Source organism: Saccoglossus kowalevskii, chromosome 7 (genome assembly GCF_978046115.1).
Source record: "Saccoglossus kowalevskii chromosome 7, keSacKowa6.1, whole genome shotgun sequence".
Lineage (NCBI taxonomy): Eukaryota > Metazoa > Hemichordata > Enteropneusta > Harrimaniidae > Saccoglossus > Saccoglossus kowalevskii.
Genome location: NC_140647.1, coordinates 24,047,730 through 24,069,016, shown reverse-complemented (window position 1 = coordinate 24,069,016; position 21,287 = coordinate 24,047,730). Strand labels below are relative to the sequence as shown.

The following is a 21,287-nucleotide window of genomic DNA, read 5'->3' as shown; positions in this document are numbered from 1 at the left end:
AAAATTCCTTTTAAAAATACCTGTCAATCCAATATTTATAAAACTATTATTTATTATAATTGACTGGGAGTAATATTTAATGTGTAAGACTATTTTCTATTCAATATTTATAAATATTGAAATTATTAATTTCAATTTTGAACATGGAAATTAATATCTTTGGATGACAAACATAATATAAAGTACTTTCACAATATAAATTACATAGATGTCATACGTACAAGTTTGCAGTAATGATGAATGTGGCTAACACACTTTTGAGTTGAGTTTCCTGAAGCTTTGGCAAATAATTTTTTGTGACTGAACCCCCCCCCCCCCCCCTGTGATAACACAGCCCCTTTACGGCTTGGTTGACTTTTTTTCGACTGTACGAACATTGTCGATAGGATTGTTTATACCGAATGCTGAGTCCTGTTCAATTACTAGTAGGTCCCAATGCTATGTATGTTATACGTGTTGAAAAAAAATGACTGCTTTGTCATTAAATTTAAAATACTACAGTAAATCATTTAGCCAAATGTTTTTTTAGCTGCTTATCAATAAATTATTCATAGGTGAAATGTCAAATAGGATGTGGACGCCCTGAACTTGTTTGTTTACATGACTGTGGTGTTTTAATATGTATTCACGGGTAAATACTATCTCTATTCAGATAATGATTTTCTAAACTGTCATAAATTGAGTGTAATTACAATAGGTATTGGGTTGACAAAACACCAGCTGTATGTCACGCGTACCACCAAACTGAATACTCCAGTGACCACATACAACATTTCCTGCACAAGAAAGTAACATTTGTACTTGTCAATCCCCAATACTAGAGTGGTTTTGGCATCAATAACTGATAGGTCCACAATACAAATACTGCCTCAGGCTGAACATGAAAATGGGATTGACCCTACCCTTGGTGAGTGTGCAACGAACTCAATGCGAAAGACAAAGCCACAAGCCAAGAATCATTTGCTAACATATGCGACTTTCAAGGAACCTAAGATAAGGTTTGTAGGTGCTTGTGTTGAACCAGCCGTCGTGAACGCCCAACTACGAATATAGTTTTAGCCACAAAGTGTACTGTATACACACTACCAAGCATGTTCAATTTTCAGTGATCAGTGAAAATAGTAGTAGCCCTAGTGATATAGAGGACAAGAAAATGATAAGCAAGCCTCAAGACAATTCCTAACATTTAAAACCGATACATAGGCCATTCTCCCAGCACACACCAGGGAAAGGCATAATATCTTGGGGATAGATCAAACAATGCAAGGTGTGAATCAGCATTGTGACATTAATTGCATTCACGCACAGCTCCTTAGCACGGGCTAAGAGGTCAAATTCCTTAGCCCGTGCTAAGCAAACGTGCGTGAACGCTTAGCACGGGATAAGGAATGCTAAGTATGGGTTAAATCTGATCCGAATTTAAGACGCGGTCTAGACCCTTAGCACGGGCTAACGAAGTGTGCGCAAACGCTTAGCCCAGGGCTAAGCGCCCTCTGCAGCGACCTTTGGGTGTGAACAATATGCACATGATCAAATATATCCAACTTTCTCATTCCCAAAATGGCAACCGAGCTCAGTGTACACGCTTCCACACTGATCGGGTCACTGTAGTCTACTACAGCATGGATGTACTAGTACATCCATGCTGTAGTAGAGCGTACAGCAGCTCCAATAGTAGACAAAATAAATGTGGTTTGCTGTCTACGACATGCATTAATAAAACTCTGTATTCTGTTATGCAGTTGTATACTGTTTCTGTGCATCCAAATAAGTTGGGTCCGTTTTCTCTTGCGTTCCTGTGCACGTCGCTTCAAAATTAGAACGAAACATGTCAGCAGCAGAAATAGAACCTCGCGCGTGTCATCCATTTTTCGTTCGTAAATAGTGCCTTGCCAAAGGTCACCAACTGATGGCGCCCCTTAGCCCGTGCTAACGACTGGCCCTCCCTGTGCGTGGACGCAATTGGATCTAGCCGAAATGCAAATATGCTAGATAAGCCTAAATCAGCTTAAATCTTAGCCCGTACTTCGTGTAACGTGAACACAACTATTGTCTGGCTCACTAACAGTCATCAAGTATAAAGATCTATGATTTCAGTTGTGTTGTATTTCACCAACCAGTATTTTATGCAGTTTGTATTTTTACATGAATTTTTTTCTGTATTTAATTAACCATACAAATTTATTTCTGGATTTTTTCAAATTATTCATCATAGTTGAATTTGAGGGTATTACAACAAACGTCAACACATAGGATGGAGTTCGTCAGACATGTTCGCTATGTCTTCCATACCATGTATACATGCTTAAAATAAATTGTTACTTTGCTTGTTTAAATGAAATACACTTTGCAGTGTCCATTTATTATGAAACTGTCTAGGTGCTGGTCAGGGATGAATTAAGTTTTGTACACCTATATTTAAACCATAAAAATCAAGCTAATAAAGCATGGTTACATTTCACATGCATGAACAAATAATCCAAGAATAAAAGCGATGTGATTTTCAAGGTTCTCTCAAGTTAAGTAACATGAACCATGCCATCTCGACAGCTCCAAAATGCTGTGTAAAATTAGTTTGTGTAAATAAGCAATAATTTTCAGTGTTCTCCCCAGGCCAAAACAACGTCGCGGGCCCCGACGCGATCGGATTTGCCCGCGACGCTATGTGTTTCCTCCGCGATGCTATTATTTATCCCGTGATCTGATTTCTTCAGTCTCTTGCAGACTGTAAGTTTCCTGGCTAACTAGTTAAATCTACAAATGCATTGTATTAACGCCAATTTCCCGGGATAATCCCCTGTTGTTTCTCATTGGTTGGATATCGTTTTAAAAAAACAAAGCAGTTCTATAAAGACAAAGCCGTAAGCCCCGGTGTCAAACGCTCTTTGCCAAACGTATATTCATATGCAAATGATATAGTCACACTTGGGGTCAAAAGCCACATGTTTCCGGTGTGTACGAAACGTATTTTCATTATTATTTTTAGAAATGTAGTAGTACTATTATTCTAAGTTTTGATTTTTGTCAGTATTTTTGATATTGTATTTGTTTTTTTGAGATCAAAATGTGAAAAAATATATATTTATGATGTAAACAATTTTGACCTCGTGATTGTGAATCCAAGATGGCGTCACCCACGTAAGATCCAGTGAGCGTGAACTTCCCACTCGGATCGCATATCGTGCTCAGATTCGGATGAATTAAGTAAAGCATAATTGAAAATAATATATTTATCAAGAAATCGGGAATTCTAATCAAGAAACGTGTGGAAATTGGAGTGACACTTGTGTTATTTCTTGGAAGAAAAGCCTCAATTTTACGTGGTATAACAATGGTGACAATTCGTAATACAGACCTCCGTTGTCTCGAATTGTTCACAATTGTGTTGAACAGACAACATCGATGATTAAAAAAAATACATAAAGATGGATAATTTCAGCCAGAAAAACTATTATTGCTCGAACATAGTAGCGTAAGTATCGTGACTCGTAACAGTTGTTGTACTTAACCGGAAAACAACAGAAACGGAAGACAAGCAATGAGAATAATCAACCCCATGTTTAATTTACCGGGACTGAACAGGGTTTTATAAAGTTGCTGATTGCTGGGCCAAGCAAAGGAACAGAAAACTCAGTATTTCTGCAGGACATTTGCAATGCTAAACATGCAGTGCAATAATTGTATACTGATTGTACATAAAATAAATAGAAAAAAAGGAAAAAAACTGGTTTTGTTTTATTTCTCCATATGACAAACAATATGTTAATTTATGTTAATTATATGCTAATTATTACGCAAATTAGCCTCGACTCTATGAAAAATTGAGAACACTGATTTTGCTAGCATTGCTTTTGAAACATTTGTTGAAAAAAAATTCTATATTTTGCTAATAACACGTTCTCTCAAACAACTTTGAATCTCGGGTTACAAAGCATTGCCATAGCAACTATATTATGGTAGCAGGATTATAATGAAGGTTGTATTTTAAAACCAAAACTATGGAAAATGTTAAAGAATAACATAAGATGAATTTAGAACCGTGAAATGGCGAACATTTTGAGAATACAACTTATACAATGTATTATTATTATTATGATAATATATTTCAAAAAATCAAATTTCCTTAGTAAAATCTCATAGTTTAAATATTTAACTGCACTTCTATGTAGTTAAAAAAAATCTAACCGGAAGTAGAATACAATACACAAAGTGTATACAGTACACTAGAATTCTGACCTGAGCAGTGGGTACATTGTGTTGAAATATGCTATTATGAATAGGTGGGAAAAAAACACCCACCGACCTGTATCAAAAATGTCCACTGAAGTATGTCACAGTTCAGTAAAAACACCACTTCTAGAATAACGTTTTTCATCAGAAAGTAAGCGAGGCAAACATGGACTTAAATAAACAGCAGCATACCCCCAAGATAATTTGAATCAGCGAAAGATTACAGACATGCTTTCAGGATTACGGTGACAGACAATTTTACCCCATTTTATCACTCGGGAGTGAGAAAGTATCGTAGGGTGACTAAGAGTAGGTTCAGTGATGTGGCAGGCATTCAAGTAGCTAATCAGAAACAAGTTGAAAGTGAGACGCACTGTTACTTTATATGATACAACCTACAGTGTGAAACTAATGGTATCATAAACCGCTTAATTCTAGACGCTAGGAATTATTTGCGGTTTGACAATTTAATGCCATTCGCTGTCTGAGCATCTCAGTAAAATATCAACAGTAAAACAGTTTCCATGGAAACTCATGGAAAACTGTGAAATTAAAGCAGTTAAAAGTATTAATTATATTTCCCCAAATGAACCAAACAAGTCTCAAACACTTTATTCTATATTGATCAATAAAATAAGCCTATCCCATTGAATGACCTCTATCATGCAGTAGTAGTTGCAAAATGGTTTTCAAACTTCCGGGAAGTAAAGGAAATATCAGTGACTCATTAAAATATCATTTATAACAGTGTCATTTTTCATTTCATATTTTCTTCTCTCTTTGTCACATTTAGCAATTTATTTTTCAGAATCGGAGATATTAATAACAATAAATTTGTTTCAAAAAATATTAATTAGGCTAGAGGTTAGTGATTACAAGTTTTGCATTTAGTGTTTAAAAATGCATATTCAAGTTATAAATTTGGTATCAATATCTTCCCTGTTACCTACTGTTTTACCAATAACTGAACATTTCTTTCACTGCTAGTTGATAATTCATTAACCGCCAAAGTCGCCTTTGTTTAATATTTTTCAGATTTTTTTCTCTCTAAATTTTGATAAACAGTCACTGAGAAGTGATGCACACACTTGGTAAAACATTTACAAAAATACATTAAGAATCATCGAAATGTTGTAACAAAAATTTTTGCCATAAAAATCATGGCATTCAAAGATAAACAATGGTTTCATAGCCAAGTGAAATTTCTGTAAATGACCCTGAAAATGGTGGACTATGCAGTCAATGCAAGATGATGCACAGCATTACAAGAGATTATTATAGAAAGAACCAGGAATAAAGCATGGAATGACACGATATCATATTTACTCTCCACTGGCATATTCAGGCATTACATGGCACGTGTCACGTTGACATGCACATAAAGCTGACAAAATATAACTTTATGGTTTATAGATGCCCTTCAATAAGAAATTGGTGTAAATACAGGATAAAATATTGTTGACTGCAAACATCTTAAGCACAGAAGATGACTCAAACGTTGTTGTCGAGGCAACATCAATTTTTATCTATTTGGAATAAAATTAACCAAAATTCTACAAAATCATGTAGAAATTTGCATTTGTAGAAATGTTGCATCAAAATCTTGGCAAACAAATTAAAATTAATATTTTGTATTAGCTGGAATTAGTTTTTGCTGATTTTTGACAAGTTGAATGTAAAATATAGAAAATACACTCACATGATAATATTTTCACTGAATCATCCCATCAGTGAAAATATAAAGTATTTGACAATAGCAGATAGAATGCATAATTCAGAACACAGAGATTCACTTAAATGAGAGGAAACACTGACACACTTTCTTAAACTAACAACTACGCACACTGTTGAATTTAAATTGTACCAAAGTAAGTTGACGACAACAAATTATTCAACAGGGATTCTGAAATCTGTTAGATCAGAGACACTAGCGACGAGAAAGAACATTGACATGTAACTGTGGCAAACATAGAACGGCTGTTGGGCATCATGTGTTCGAATTAAGTGAGCATGTACTTCCATGCAACACCTACTACATCACAGTGCATTACTGTTTCTAGCTCGATTTAAGTTCTCAAAATTGATATATAGTATCTATTTAAGTTTAGCGAATCATCGCAGTTTTCACACTTTTGCATGAATAAACTGCACATTTCCAGATATTTGTTCACACCTAAGGTTCAGTGCAAATATTTTCACACTTTGAAAATTGACACTAAATTTCCTCATCATTTTGGAGCATAAAGACAGTTTCAAATACTGCTTTTAGTTTTTGATCAAAAGGTTTGTCAATTTTTATCAACGTTACACATGGTGTGAAGCAGACTGTATGAAATTATTTCCTACAATGGTGTCTGAAGTGTTAAACTGTAGTAACTTGCTTCTGTACACACCTCAGACGATAATATTAATTTAATTTTGTCATTTGTCAAATCAAAAATTGGTAAAAGATTACTTATGGTGGTACCTGCGACTAAAAATGGGGAAAATAGACACAAATATACCACAGTTGTACATCCATGATTTTACTCATTTCTATAGTTAACATTACTACTATTTTTTTAAGTCATTGTGCTTGCAAATAAATGCAGGTCATACATGTATGACATTCCCAACATCACACATACCAGGTAATAACTAATTTACTTATGGACAGAAAGAATTATATTGGTAACTTGACAATTCAAGGGTAACACGGCTGACTTTTTGGCCGTATTTTGAAAACTATTCGCAACATTATTGTATACTACATTCTTAACATTATTTTATTACTAACTTGAGGAAACAAATAATAAACTATTAGATAAATATTGCTAATAGGGCAAAAAATATTATTGTTTTTTAGCCATTATTTTTGCTACATATACTTGAATAATATTAAATACATTTATTACTACTAGTACATATGTAGAAATGAAGAGCACATGGGATCGGAAACACATTTTTTTAATACAGAGCTAAACTAATCTTAGCTAGTTACCCAATGAACACACACACAAGTAACACGTTGTACGTAGATGCGAACTGCACCTAGACAGCCAGGGAATGAATTATTACCCATAAATGTATACCATGTTTTACATGACATCTCAACACGTGTTTACATATTTTGGCATTACAAAGGTAATTTTGGATCAGCAGTATACGGTTTAAAAAAATAGGCAACTGGTGCTACTTTACAGCAAGTCTCAGAAGTATTGAGGCAGCAAGCCATCTTTACTCGCTTACTCGCTTACCCACCAACAACTTTAGTTTTGACTACAAGCAGATGATGTACAATTTGACTATTGTGTCACCATCAAATGTAGTAATCTCTAAAAGAAAGAAAAACATATTTCAATCATGTTTATAAGGTTCTACAGGACTGTTTAAATTGTCAAGTCTGTTTGCTAACTTGTTGCCCTAAAACTTCAGAGACCCAGTAAGTAGATCGGTGACAAATTCTAGCGAAGACCGTACGATTGTTCAAAATAGTTATCAGGACAAATTGCGTTAATTTAACATTGCTCTTGCTCTTGCTCATTGCTCTTGTGATGATGTAATTATCGACGTCATACAGCAAGGGAAAGTGACCAAACGAGGACAAAGTGTGTAGATGATGATAAAGACATTTTAAATCCCAACTGCATTACTTTGCTGTGACTTCTCGGTGACTTGTCAATTTCGAAGGAAGTTTATTGCCTGTACAAAACCTGAGAGATATTCTTTTTTAAAACCATAACAGTTACGTCTGTTGCTATTTTAGTTTTCGTTTATTGTTTTTTGTATGATTCAAACATTTTCATGAATAGTTAAATTCTGTGATACAGAGTGACATCTTTTGAAACAAACGCTATTATGCGCTTTCTCTGTTTACAAATATAATCTACTACAACAAGATGTAACCACTGAACTGCCAATCTGCATAGCTTTGTTTTTTTAAAAAGTTTGGTTAGGGAATTATGTTCTTTTGTTTTAAAAGTAACAAAAAAATAAAGAAGATTATAAAAATTTGCAAAATGTGCCACTAAAATTTGGACGGGAAAAATACAGTGTTCAGAGGTTGAATGACATTGAGATTTGACCTCAAACCTGAAAATGCAGTACATATAGGAGGAAAAAAAATCTGCTACTGATTTACAAGAAAGCGCAACAGCGTTACTACTTGGACATAAACTACATAGAGCTACAGTTTCCATTTTTAAGTATTTGTGTTTAGGTAAGTTCTACAAAGTTCACCGACATAAATCCAACTTACTTGGAAAACCATCCTTACAATATTACCCATGTAGCGGTCAGTTGAAGGGTTACTCTTGATGATCAAATTCGCATTGCATCAGTACTGTCCTGTTGAGTTTGAGTTAATGTGTTTTTTATTCCAATATCTAATATTCAGAACTTGTCATATTTACGAACAAAGGCTTGACATTAACTTATAAACTATCTTGTCCGAAATGTATGTTTGCCTATATGTTTATTATAAACTTCTTTAATTACTAAGACAAATTTTCTTGAATTTCGCAAGTCTAGAAGTAAAAATTAAACGTTTTACAGTTACAGTTTCGGTTTCCAGATAAGCATTTTATTTGTTCCACGCTATAGGACTACACTTATTGTCCACCCCTGCATGGAAAGCAACGTAACTCCCACAATCAGTGTGATGATAACCTAATGGTTTTATATGTGATTATCAAAACTAAACCAACATGCAATCTGAATCAGGTCTGAATGTCAAGTACCAAAACAAGAATAAACGACACATTGTACTATAGAAATTTAAACCTCTGTGATCAAGGTATAAAAATGAATTTCAAAACTGAAAATAGATTTGAATGAAAATTTTCAAACAAGCAAAAAATTCAGAGATGTCTTGATTATTTAAATAATTTGTAATATGTTTGTTGCTTAATTAAATAATGAATTTCAATTGTCTATTTGAATAACTACATTTATTCTCAAAGTATTTTATATCCTGCTTGCTATAATAGCCGCTCACCATAGCACATCAAATTTATTTATATTCGAACAACCAATTTAATATTAGTCAAGTAAAATATCACATATAAGACGAATTGTTGGAAAGGTAAAAAGTTCAACCGGGAAAAAAAACACAAGCACTACAAACTAATGCATCTATGGCGACTTAGACAACAGCTATGAATATAAATACTAGATACTATTTAGCTTCAGTTTGGGCACCCAACGAAAAAAAAAACTCTGCCAAGGTCAAGAAAGTGGTTTCTGTCTCAGATTGCCATGATACCATCACAAATAGAATATTTGATATTTACACACAGTGGGTGAGCTAGCTGAGATGGTAGAAAATTCAGAATCTGACTGGTTCTGTTCTAGTGTTAAGATTTCTATAACCATGTCATTGACTTCGAATTGTCCCACAATCAAAACAACATGGCTTCCCCATTATTAGTTTGTATAGTATTTTCTCCACTGGCTTGTGATTTCAAGGTGGGATACTGTTGACTGTTTGACATGATCGTGTGAATTTGTAGTTTTTTTGTTGAGTATAAAAATATGATGAAATACATGGGTCACAAGTATGGCTGTTTCTTTGAAGGGTGGTTTGTTGGTGACCCTTGAAACTCAGTCCACGGAGTCATGATGAGTTTGGGTATACTGCAGTTTGTTGGCTCCACACCAACAAATAATTACTGTAACTGCCATACAGTACAGACCATACATACGTAACGACGGTTGTGGGAGATCACAGTTGTGAAACAAAACCATGAATTGACTGGTAACATCGAGGGGAGAAAATGAAATATAACGAGAACTTACAGAACGTCCGACGCCCTTCTGAAAAAACGCACCAACTTGGTAAATGTGTCAGCCAAATAATTACTATCCAATTCACACAATTCGTATTCGAGGTCCTACAAAGGCGAAGAGAAAAGGATATAATGTGCGTTTTCTGTCAGTATCGACTAAAAATCCGTATCTTTTATGTTGCAGGATGTATGACACACCCGGTGTAGAACGACGAGATATAAGAATAACGGTGTATATGAATGCGTGGGTACGATGACTGTGACGTGCGGTACAGTTAGCGTATACATACATAATCCCACAATCAACAATGTAGCAATGTGTACTGTCCATTTTTGAAGTGACCAACAACCGTCCCAAAAAGCGTCAAAACATCACACAAAAACCGACAAAATAAACCACCAAAACAACGTCGATCGCGGAAGCCGGGCTTTCTCCACTCGTAGTGATATTAACTTGACGTCACCCGCAGCGGAAAATTGGCCAAAACTGAAGCAAAAGTGCGAAATTCCAATGGATCAAGCGTACGTACCTCAATCGCCACCTTGCCAAAGTCGAACTTGTCTCTAAACAGACGCAAAAACTGAAAGACGTAGGCCAGCTCCCACATGCATCTTAACGACTCAATGGGCTTCGTTTCTGGTAAGAAAGTGAAAATATCGCTTTAGCATGATCCTATGGTGGCCTGTTTATAAATATTTAATCTGATCGGCGAGGAGCAGCGGCGTAGTGTACCCATTAAAATAGGCTACTGCGGTCGGCTCGGATGCCCGTTTGAACTCCATGTTTTATGCAGGAACCGTATGCACATGTAACGCATAAACACAAGCGGGTGCCCGGTCACAGAACTTATCTAACTTCCACACGATCGCGTCCAAAGTAATGAAACCCACACCGAAGTATAGTGAAGAAAACCAAGATTCGTTTTTTACCTGTGTTTTGTTTCTTGCGTGGCATCTTGGGGATGTTTGTTTGGGTCAAATATCCCTATCCCTCTACTGTTGGCGCCATTCCTCTACATACATTCACACACAAGGTCAGTCGAGCAGGTCACGTGACAAGGCGCTATGTAATTGATTGGCGAATTGCCGACGATTTAAGCTTTAATTTGTTGGTTATTTCTACAAACGACAAAATGTGCTCGTTCGGTCGTCTTTGGGGACCCAGTTGTAACTACTCCATGGCTCAATTTTGGCGTATTCCAACAAAATGTGACGGTTTTACTACAAGTGTCGGCACCTTTGGTATACAAATGAGCTAGCTTTTGTTCTCTGAAGTGACGCGCTATACTGACTCCACGGCCGAAGCCTACACATCCCAATCGCGCTTTCCAACGCATTCTTGGAATATTTTTTTCCGTGATTTTTTTCGACGCTGATGTAACGATGTCGTAAAATTACAAACATCACATTTGTTTCTTTTGTTGTTGACAGAAAATAAGAAAGAACTTAAAGTTGTCGTTTAAACTTTACGAGTGGTGTTACAACAAGGAGAATATTGTGTAAAGGAGTGAAATAACCACCAATTAATTGACGAAACTGTTGTGCCACCCTCATAACGCTTTGTTGAAAAGAAAAGAAATGGATAATAGGAATGAATTGAAAAGCTTCGCATTTGACTTTTTTTAGTTCTTTCTTTTACGTGTGATCGATACCCCGGCGAAGTTGAGTGCCTAGTCGACGGGAGACCCTGCTCCTATTTAACCCTGATTTTTTTTTCGCAAAAGTCTCCGTCTTTCATAGTGAACTTGCAGTTTCACAGACCACCTTTCTTGAATTGCTCGGTGCAGAATGGTATCGTCAAAACAATTGCGTTCAGCAAATCTTACACCAATTAAATTCTACAAGAACTTGTTGTTATTTATCCACCATCTGGGAATTTTGTAATTATTATTATTATTGACAAACTCAACTATACTCAAATAAATAGATTGTATCATTCTGATGTACGTTGTATCACCAGCTCGCGAGACACATTTGTGACACAGCTACTCACCCCTCTTTTAAAATGGTTGCGATCCACGTGATCAGATGACATCACGCTTCTTTGCTTCCCATGAGTCAAAGGGTGTATGTTTTGGCTGTTACGAGATTCAGCACTCACCCTTGTTATCTAAAAACAAAACTTGCCATTGACAGCTTATTTAGTATGCAGTATTTCTGATTATAAGTTATAATAATATTCTATTTTGTAACTTTATATTGATGCAATGTAATTAACAAAATTAATTAATTCTTCCATTTCCAATGATTAATATTTTTATCAGTAGGGACGACAGATGACATACGGCACGGCAGTGAAACATTCGACATCGTCATAATATTGCTTCTATTTCCTATTTCGTTTAGGGGGTTTTCCTTCCAGTAATTTATTTTGTCGTCGATTTTTGTCGAAGTATTAACGTGGATTTGGTAGAAGGATTTACAGTCTAAGCAGAAATGCCGACCAAAACGTTTAAGGATCGCAGGAGTTTTGGTAAACAGTCTGTTTTTCTAGAGTTGTTTGATGATAAAATGCCTGCATTTGTTTGTTTATATTGTTTTATTTATGACATTGTCGCCATTGTTATGAAGTATGAATATTTGAAAGTTTGTTTCAATTAATTTGTCTTCTTTATTTAGCCCAGCGAACGAAAGATGTACAGGAAATACGTGACCAACATCCGAATAAAATACCCGTGAGTATACGTATAGTTTGTTGACAGCTGATAATTCCTAACCCTAAAATGTTTCAGAATAAGAATATATTTCGCAATGATGTGCGCCATAACATTGTGGGACACTGTTCTCTATGTTATTTCATGGAGTTATTTACACTAATAATTCATAACTTTTTTTTCGCCATTGACAATTTAATCAGTTTTAGTACACTGAAATTAGCAATGACTTTTTTTTGTATTTAAAACATTTTTTATTGAGTCAATTTACATAAGCACTTTACGTAGTTACATGTATGTGTACCAAAAAAAATTACATTGCACAACAAAGTACAAAGTCTTCACAAAAATATTACAATTTTTTCAGGAATTCATGCTGATATGCTGGGTCGTTGCTAATTAGCAATGACTTACTTATAAAGTGTTTATACTCAACTAATTTTATTAGTACACACCTCCAATTATATACATTGTATGGCTTTGTCATATTATTTAAAAAATACAATTTTCTAAAAGATAAATATGTAACTGTGGTCTGGGAGAACCTTGCTGCTGTTTAATCAATTTTTCAGAGATTTTCTAATTTGTATTTCTTTCTATGTTGAATTTCAGTGTATTTTAATTTTAGTGTTTCAGTGTGTCTTATTTTATTTGTCTTTTGTAATCATTTTTTTACCTTACTAAACCCACAGATGGTTAAGTTGTGTAATAAAGTTGTTATTATTATTATTATTATTATTATTATTATTATTATTATTATAGCGCATTTTAACTGTATGACCTCATACAATGGCATCTGCTGGTTGAGTTTTAATTTATAATGTACTGTACATCGTTTTTTTAATTTTATGCAGCTAGGATTTTTCGCAATTTCGGCATTTTATGACTTTTGTGGAGTCAAAATTTCGCACTGACACTCTATGTCATAGACCCCCAGAAAAATTCTCACTGGTAAAAAAATTTCATGATTTGTTGCTCGTAAAAATGAATGCAGTTTACAGTACATGCCTTTGCCAACTTCAGTGTAATGTTGGAATGGTGTACTAAGGATATATCCACTGGGAGTCTAGTAAATGTTAGTAATGGTAGTAGAATGGCGTACCGAAGATAGATCTATGAGGGATGGGGAACTAGAGATGTATACGCAAGGAGCCCAGTAAACATGGGGTGATAGTAATAAGATGTGTACTAGAGGTAGATCCACAGGTAGTCGAACAAACATGGGTGATGGTAGTATTCACAAGATTTTAACCAAGGTTGCAATTTTATGTCATGGCTAGTCCTTGATGTCATGGCTTTGTTGTTATATATCAAGTGCAGTGATAACAGGGTACAGACTTCTATTTATTTTTTTGTCAAAGGTTATAATAGAACGTTATGAGAGTGAGAAGCATTTGCCCATGCTGGATAAAACCAAATTCCTCGTTCCAGACCATGTTAACATGAGTGAACTCGTTAAAATTATCAGGTAAGTATTTCTTTTCACTATGATGTATATTTTCAACATTATACAACAGATGACCTTCATTTTGCGATTTCTGACATTTGTATCAGTTTTTCACTCTCCCAAATAATACAAGTTCCTGTAAAAGTTGCAGTGTTCTTCTTACCTTGGTTGAAAATATTGTAATGTTTGGCCTCAAAATTTTAGAGGGAGTTTCTGCTTTCTCCAAATTCATAAATGACTTTGAAGGCAAAAAAAAATTTATCAGTTTCTGGTCTAAAGTTTAAAAAAAAATAACAGTTCAGTGATGTGTTTTTTTTAATCCTTTTTTGAACATAGTCAAAAATGGGGATTTATAACATCATATCATACTTATGCACATAATTTTTACTGCAATTTTTGGGGAAGCCAATTTGCAAATTCACTAGCGAATTGGGTTTTGACTAAACAGCTTTCGAATCTTGATGGGGCCGACTTGTGGCCATATCCACTCTGGAAAAGTCTACCGAGTGATGTGAGGTGTGATATCATGAGATGTGATAATGTAATTCACAATTACTAAATTGGTGGCCAAGTATTGGTGGTATATTTGAAGGCGAAATGTCAAAACCCAAGCAGTTAGCCAATTCGCTAGCGAGTTTGCAAATTGGCTGCCACAATATTTCTGAGACTTGCTGTAATGCTAAAAATTCATCAAAATCATTTCCAGAACCAGATCTCAGTCATGCATGGACATATTTCATTCAAACTTGGTTAATAAAGGGCGGTGGTTGTCGTCCAGCATGTGTTTGAATTTCATGTTAACAAACAATACATTTTGCACGTGTTGTGAGCTATGAGTCCTATATCAAAAAGGACGCAGCGCGACAACCACCGCCATTTAAACATAATGGTTTCTTGATGCACATCATTTTTTTTCCAAGATTTGATACAAAATGGCTGACTTATGGTCAGACGAATGTATTTGGATCCATATTGCCAACATGGCTGGACTGATCATGTTCAAACTTTACACTTATATCATGTAACACATATGCACATGCATCTGTTTCAGAATCATCATTTTCATGCCATAGTGCATTATGACTGTCATGAGCAGAATAAAATAAGGAATCATACAAATAAACTGGCTCCATCTTTTATCATATCTGTCACATGAGTGTAAATAATTATTTCATGCTAATGTTAAGTCACTAAAAACTGGACGGGGAATTGTCCTTGACAATGACTTGTTTTATTTGTCTAAGTTGCCAGCGTTTTAGCTTCCTGACTAAAGAGAGTGCTCATCATAGAGCCAATATTTCCATGATCTTAGGATACAATGTCTTAAACTTAACGATATATTTCCGATTATCAACAGGAGAAGATTACAGCTAAACCCTAACCAAGCATTCTTCTTATTGGTTAACGAGAAAAGCATGGTCAGTAACTCAACTCCAATTTCTGAAGTCTACCAGCGAGAAAAAGATGAAGATGGATTTCTTTACATGGTGTACGCATCACAGGAAACATTTGGAGCCAACAACTAACTTAGCCATTGTTTCTAGTAACTGACAATTTAATGATTGACTTTGAGGATACCAGATGCCATTTCCGCATCATCTAATCCTAAGTCTGGGCAGAATATAGAGGAGCTGCCTAAAAATAATTTACAGCAATTAAAATAATCAACATTATTTCAATTGTGAGAAAGGGTTTGTCCTGTCACCAAAGTTTGATTCAAGCATAGCTGGAATATATAATGTTATCGCTATTATATTACACGGATGATTTTTAACATGTTGCGGGAAACAAAATACATTACAGAGTAAGACTTGCAAATTTATGTCTAAATTTCAATATTGGATAGGTAGTGGTTATTTATCCTGCATGCGGCAGAAACAGTTCATGTATGGAGAATGCAAAATTAAAGTTAAAGTTGCATTAATACAAAATGTACTTCATAAATCTGTGATGTACCCCAAATCCCCTTGAACAATATACACCATAAAATGTAGAAATTATGGATGGGTAATGAGAAATTAGCTTACAGAATACAAATCTAGGTGGGCCCCTTAGTAGTGTGCCCCCCCCCCTCCAAAAAAAAAAAAACTTTTTGTATGGATCCTGGGACAAAATGGAATCCCTAAAATCAAGTTGATTCTGCTTGTTGACTGCTTGGAAGGTTTGTCTTCAAGAAAAAATAAAATTGTATGTGACAGTTTAGGAGATTTGAAATACAAACAAAATATTGTGGCCCTTGATTTCCTTAGTATTTATACTTATTTTGTATATGTGAATTTCATTTCACCAAATTCAAATTTCAGAACTATTTTAAAAATGCTTTTCAAGATTACTATATAAATTTTCTGTCATGTCAATGAGACACGCCCATGAATTACCATAACTAGTTGTGGCACATCAAGTCTTTGTGCTTCATTGGCGCCTCAAATTAGCTAAGAAGGCTCATTGCCTCTTAGATCTGTGAATGATAGACACTGACAAAAGTCAGTTACATTGTATCTTTGTCTAAGATAAGAACCTCTAGTACTCTCAAAATGCCTCTATTAGAAGTGCACCTTCCATGGAATCGCATATAAACCAACAAATGTTGTATTTGAAATCATTAAAATATTACTTATAGAAACACCACTGTAATTTACGTAAGGACACGCTCTATTAATATATCATATACGGTATTTGGGAATATTAAGGCATGATAACTACTTTTATTATAATTTCATAATTTTTAGTAAAAACAACATAATTTTTTACAGATTTTTTTGTTTTTAGCTTGCCATGGGAGTGATGTTTCACATATTTGCAAAGTATGAATGCAACTTTAATAGCTACCAGGACTTAAATAGAAATTGGTAATAGATGCGGGGCATTTTTCTTGTCCATGCATTTCTGCCATAACGAGTCTAATTTGTTATTGCTCATTGCTAGAAAGTGAAATTTGATCCCAACAAGAAAAGGTCTATATGACTTAATTATTTCTAAAGTAGTATATTTAAATATGGAGCTAGTTTGTGGTTTTACAGTAGATGTGTTAATTTTCACTGGGTTTTATTTTCGCTGATCAGTCAAATCTTCTAAATTATATCTACATGAGCAATAATATTACCATAAATACCGGGTAGAACACGTGACAATGAATAACAACAAATTGGTTCAATTAAAAACCAGTGAAATTAATGCTGTTATAGTATTTTCTTAAATTTAACTTATAGAGTTTAATGATGGAGTGGATTTCTTTTTTCAATCAAATATTTAGTGGGGCGCTTTGGAATAAAAAAATCAAACGTGTGGTTAGCACAGCAGGAGTGCTCTTAAGCAATTGTGTCGGGAACATGCGCAGATGAAAATTACTATAATTTCTCAACATTTAAAGAATGGGTGTCTTGTTAAAATGACCTTTACAGATGCAGTGGATATTGATGGTTCCCACGCAACTTTGTTTGTGTATTATACCCAGGAACTGCCCACTTATCATCTGATAACTGGACAGCACGTGGTACGTACCAATGAGAGCATACTGTTGTGGTGCATGGTATTGTAATTTGATGTACTGTACCATGAGCTACTGCATCACAGTATTTAGGCATCGCATGTTTAAATGTAAACAATGTATTTTACATGCATTGTACATGGGACCCATGTCGATGGCTCATTAACCAGCTTGTAAAACAGATTATGTATTGTAAATATATACAGTATTTTTTACCGATATTTTTTAAAATTTAGTCTTAACACATTGCTACTGCCAATATAAAGCTCATTGTTGGTCGTAATGTCAAATTCTCTGTGCATGTTTTTTGACTTTATGACTAATGCTACAGTGGAAATATTATGCTACTATATATTATAGGGTTTAGATGGTTAGTCTAATTCAATTATTCGTATTATATATGGTGTACATATCATGTTAATCCACTTTGAAATGTCATTTGTCAATGATGTCATACATAAGTATTGCTTTCAAGTACAACCCCCCAAAAAATAAGTAACAAGTAATACAGAAGCTCACTGCAGACACAGTTAATTTCTGTATATTTGAAATATTCTTTATCTTGTTCAGTGTTTTGAAAAACAGGTTGTTAATTCCATCAAAATTTAATTTGTTTTGAATTTGTGTATAGATTCCATAGCTGATAAACATGTCAACAATCAATCTGATTAAAATCTGATGTAGTGTACGGGCTTTAATTATTTTGGCTATAAACTTATTTTAATTTTATTTTTTATTACTTTTGTTATTAATGCCCTTTTATTTTATTTTATTTTATTATTTTACTTTGATTTTGATTTTGTGATTTTTTTAATTCCGCCCTACCTACATCTGAGCCGATGCCTATGTAACGAGATTTCAACGAGACCCACTATCGACGATTTTAGTCAACGAATCACAGACCTCCTTCTATGGCGCACATGATGACGTCACCGGGCGGAGTCGGGTGGCAAACACTCAAATAAAATGGTGGATTACACCGACGTTAGCGACCGAGAATAACACGGCTTTACGGTAAGTTTATCATTGTCAAATGCAACGAAAGTCATTTTGATGTTAATATTGTGGCTCGAATGGTTCGACTTTAGATCGTTATTTTGCATAGTTATTCTGGGAGTGACGATTTTGTTTCCACCGTTTCGACCGAACACTAGTGTCTTTTTCCAGTCGCCTGCCATGCCCTGGAGACGGGTGATGTTTTGTTGAAGATCGGGCCAACATCGTCTACGGTATTGAAGCCGTAGCTGTAAATATTCATCAAATTGTATCAACATTTTGTACATTATGCAATAACTCTTTATTAAAGTAATTGAGCTGATTTGGACTGGAATAAAATATTTTTTATTTGGAACACATCGCAATTGATCAGGAAATATTTGTTTGCTCCAATTTTCTGCGTCGATGCCGTGGGCCGGTGACCGTTATACAATTTAAAATCAGTTTGCATTGTTTACTATAGCTGTTTACAGTGTTCTAATCATTACGATTTACTTATTTTTTTGCTTCCATTCTATTATGCTCAGTGATGTAAAATTGAAGCGATGACTGAATGAACGAACCTTGGCTGGCGAAGATGTATCTGGAAGTGTACATATTTGTTGGAAGTGAAAAAAATATTCAATGTAATGACAAAAATTGTAAAATGCTGTGGAATTTCTTTTGCAAATAAAAATATACTAGCAATTTTCTATTAATCGTTTATTCAAGTGGGCAAAATATAATGTACAGAAAGATTGCCCGTAGAGTATCACTACACTGAAAAGTAAGCAACCGACAGCCTGTATAAAAGGGGGACTGTGATTGGCTGTTACTTACGCGAGATTTGAACGGGACTTACATAGGCGTCGGATCAGATGTAGGTAGGGCAGAATTAAAAAAAAATCACGAAATCAAAATCAAAGTAAAATAATAAAATAAAAGGGCATTAATAACAAAAGTAATAAAAAAAAAATTAAAAATAAGTTTATAGTCAAAATAATTAAAGCCCGTACACTACATCAGATTTTAATCAGATTGGTCAACAATGAACTGTCACAACAAGCTGTATTGTTATCTTTCATATGGCCAACAGATTTTGAAAATACAGAACTTCTTTTATGAAAGACATCGGAAACAAACATGTATTTGTAAATGTCTTATGCAAGTATCATACCTGTTAGTTGTATTATTTGAAAGTCTTACAGAAATATACATATAGCTGTGTTTTGACTAATTTTTTAATCCATGTAACAATAAGGCAAAATTACTTGTGTGTTCCTGAATGATTTATGCATGGTAATATGTCGTGTAACATATCGTATATATATATATATGATAATATATACTGTAAAACATGTCTTTTTCGCAAATTTAGCGAGAGAACTGATTTGCTAATTCAAGATATCGCTAATGACTTTATTATCAATTCAAAATGGTCGCCAAACAAAAAAATCAACAATGACAAGAGAGATTCGCTAAATCAACATTTCGCTATTACGTCATTTTACCACAATTCGTTAAAATTGCATGCCGCTTTTTCAACATGTTTTACAGTATGCAGTAATGTACATTATCGGTCAACCAACAATGCATTTTCCAGCTGTACAGATGTCGTTTGCATATACGTATCATGACATGTCTTACCCATGTTTTTTTTTGGCATAGTTTTACATGGGTTGAAAAATACGGAAAAATTTGACAAATCACACTGCTCATGTCCTTTTAACATTTAGTATTTCTAAGCATGCATGTACCGGTATGAAAAAGGCATAAGCTAATTCTTCACCTTTCCATTGTCAACAAATGTCTTAATTCTTTGGTTTCCAACAAAATTGTTGACTATAAGCAATACCATGTTCTGTCTCTTTGGATCACATTCTGAAATCACAGAAAATGGGTAAAATGTGTGGTTCATTATTGCTTTCTATGTGCTAATTGTAGTAAACATGAACTTTGTACTCCTGCAACCTTTAAGTTACTTTCTGAGAAGGTTTTTTTTTTTTAAGAATTTATGTGACTGATGTATTTGATGATTTGAGGTATATCCTCAACATTCAAATTTCAATGATATTTAGCACAGCTTTCTTGACATTCGATTTAAATTTCATTTGTTAACACTTTTGAATCTTTTTTTCTGATGTTGCACAAAAAGTACATCCACAAAGTTGGAATGACAAGGCTGGGTAAATACATCTTAATAATCATTTTTGGGACAGATCAAATATTTACAAAAACTAATCATTTACTTATTCTACTTGTTAGTCGTATCACCCCTGTTTTGTTAATGGAATAGTCCATCTTTCTGGTAGAGGATTTTACCAAATTGTAAGGTAAATTTGTAAGGAACTTTATTTCGTTGTATATTTAAATCATGAAAAAAAAATGTTTGCTTTTCATCTTCTGGGAAAATTAAAGATTTATATGGATCAAAAAAACATTCTCTGGAGCAGGAAAATTCTTCTTTCACACTTTATACAGATACGAAAATGTGCAAGGCTTGGTTTTCAGCAAGGTTTCAAACTGATTACCTTATTTTAGGGGCCTTACATATCATGTTTGTCGCATTTCTGGACTTATTAACATTCCTTTTTGCAGGGTCCATGTCAGAGATAACTGGTATTATTTGTAGCCCCTGAATGTGCATAGATGTACGACTGTTATTTCCTGCATTTATACCAATTTGCATGTAAATAAATATAATACCCGGTACTTGTATTACAAATTCT

The 21,287-nt window shown here is 34.5% G+C and overlaps 2 protein-coding genes across 3 annotated transcripts in view; one reads left to right on the top strand and one right to left on the bottom strand.

The window, feature by feature from the left end:
* The window catches only part of LOC100371586 (uncharacterized), a 54,845-nt gene extending 43,809 nt beyond the window's left edge, over nt 1-11,036 (bottom strand). Inside the window, exons 1-3 of the mRNA XM_006821001.3 lie at nt 10,926-11,036; nt 10,526-10,632; nt 10,006-10,100 (exon numbers count right to left, since the gene is read on the bottom strand). Coding sequence (XP_006821064.2) covers nt 10,006-10,100; nt 10,526-10,632; nt 10,926-10,950 — 227 coding nt within the window. The 5' untranslated portion in view covers nt 10,951-11,036. The remainder of the gene's footprint in view (nt 1-10,005; nt 10,101-10,525; nt 10,633-10,925) is intronic.
* On the top strand, nt 10,499-21,283 carry LOC100370079 (microtubule-associated protein 1 light chain 3 alpha-like). Of its 2 annotated transcripts, XM_085501338.1 has the most exons (6): nt 10,499-10,635; nt 12,342-12,468; nt 12,615-12,670; nt 14,011-14,117; nt 15,454-18,597; nt 19,107-21,283. In XM_085501338.1, exons 2-5 carry the CDS (start codon nt 12,432-12,434, stop codon nt 15,620-15,622), a joined length of 369 nt encoding a protein of 122 aa, XP_085357464.1. In that variant the 5' UTR covers nt 10,499-10,635; nt 12,342-12,431; the 3' UTR covers nt 15,623-18,597; nt 19,107-21,283. The 2 variants fall into 2 exon arrangements, with proteins under 2 accessions (XP_085357464.1, XP_002738438.1); XM_002738392.4 differs by lacking the exon at nt 10,499-10,635 and having other exon boundaries at nt 12,280-12,468.
* Nucleotides 21,284-21,287: the final 4 nt, after the last annotated feature.

Excerpts from the sequence above, each read along its gene's own strand:
- LOC100370079 (XM_085501338.1), top strand. The coding sequence starts at position 12,432 with ATGCCGACCAAAACGTTTAAGGATCGCAGGAGTTTTG. Across the intron at positions 12,469-12,614 it reads TAAGGATCGCAGGAGTTTTG|CCCAGCGAACGAAAGATGTA; the intron begins GTAAACAGTCTG and ends TTCTTTATTTAG. Across the intron at positions 12,671-14,010 it reads AACATCCGAATAAAATACCC|GTTATAATAGAACGTTATGA; the intron begins GTGAGTATACGT and ends TTTTTGTCAAAG.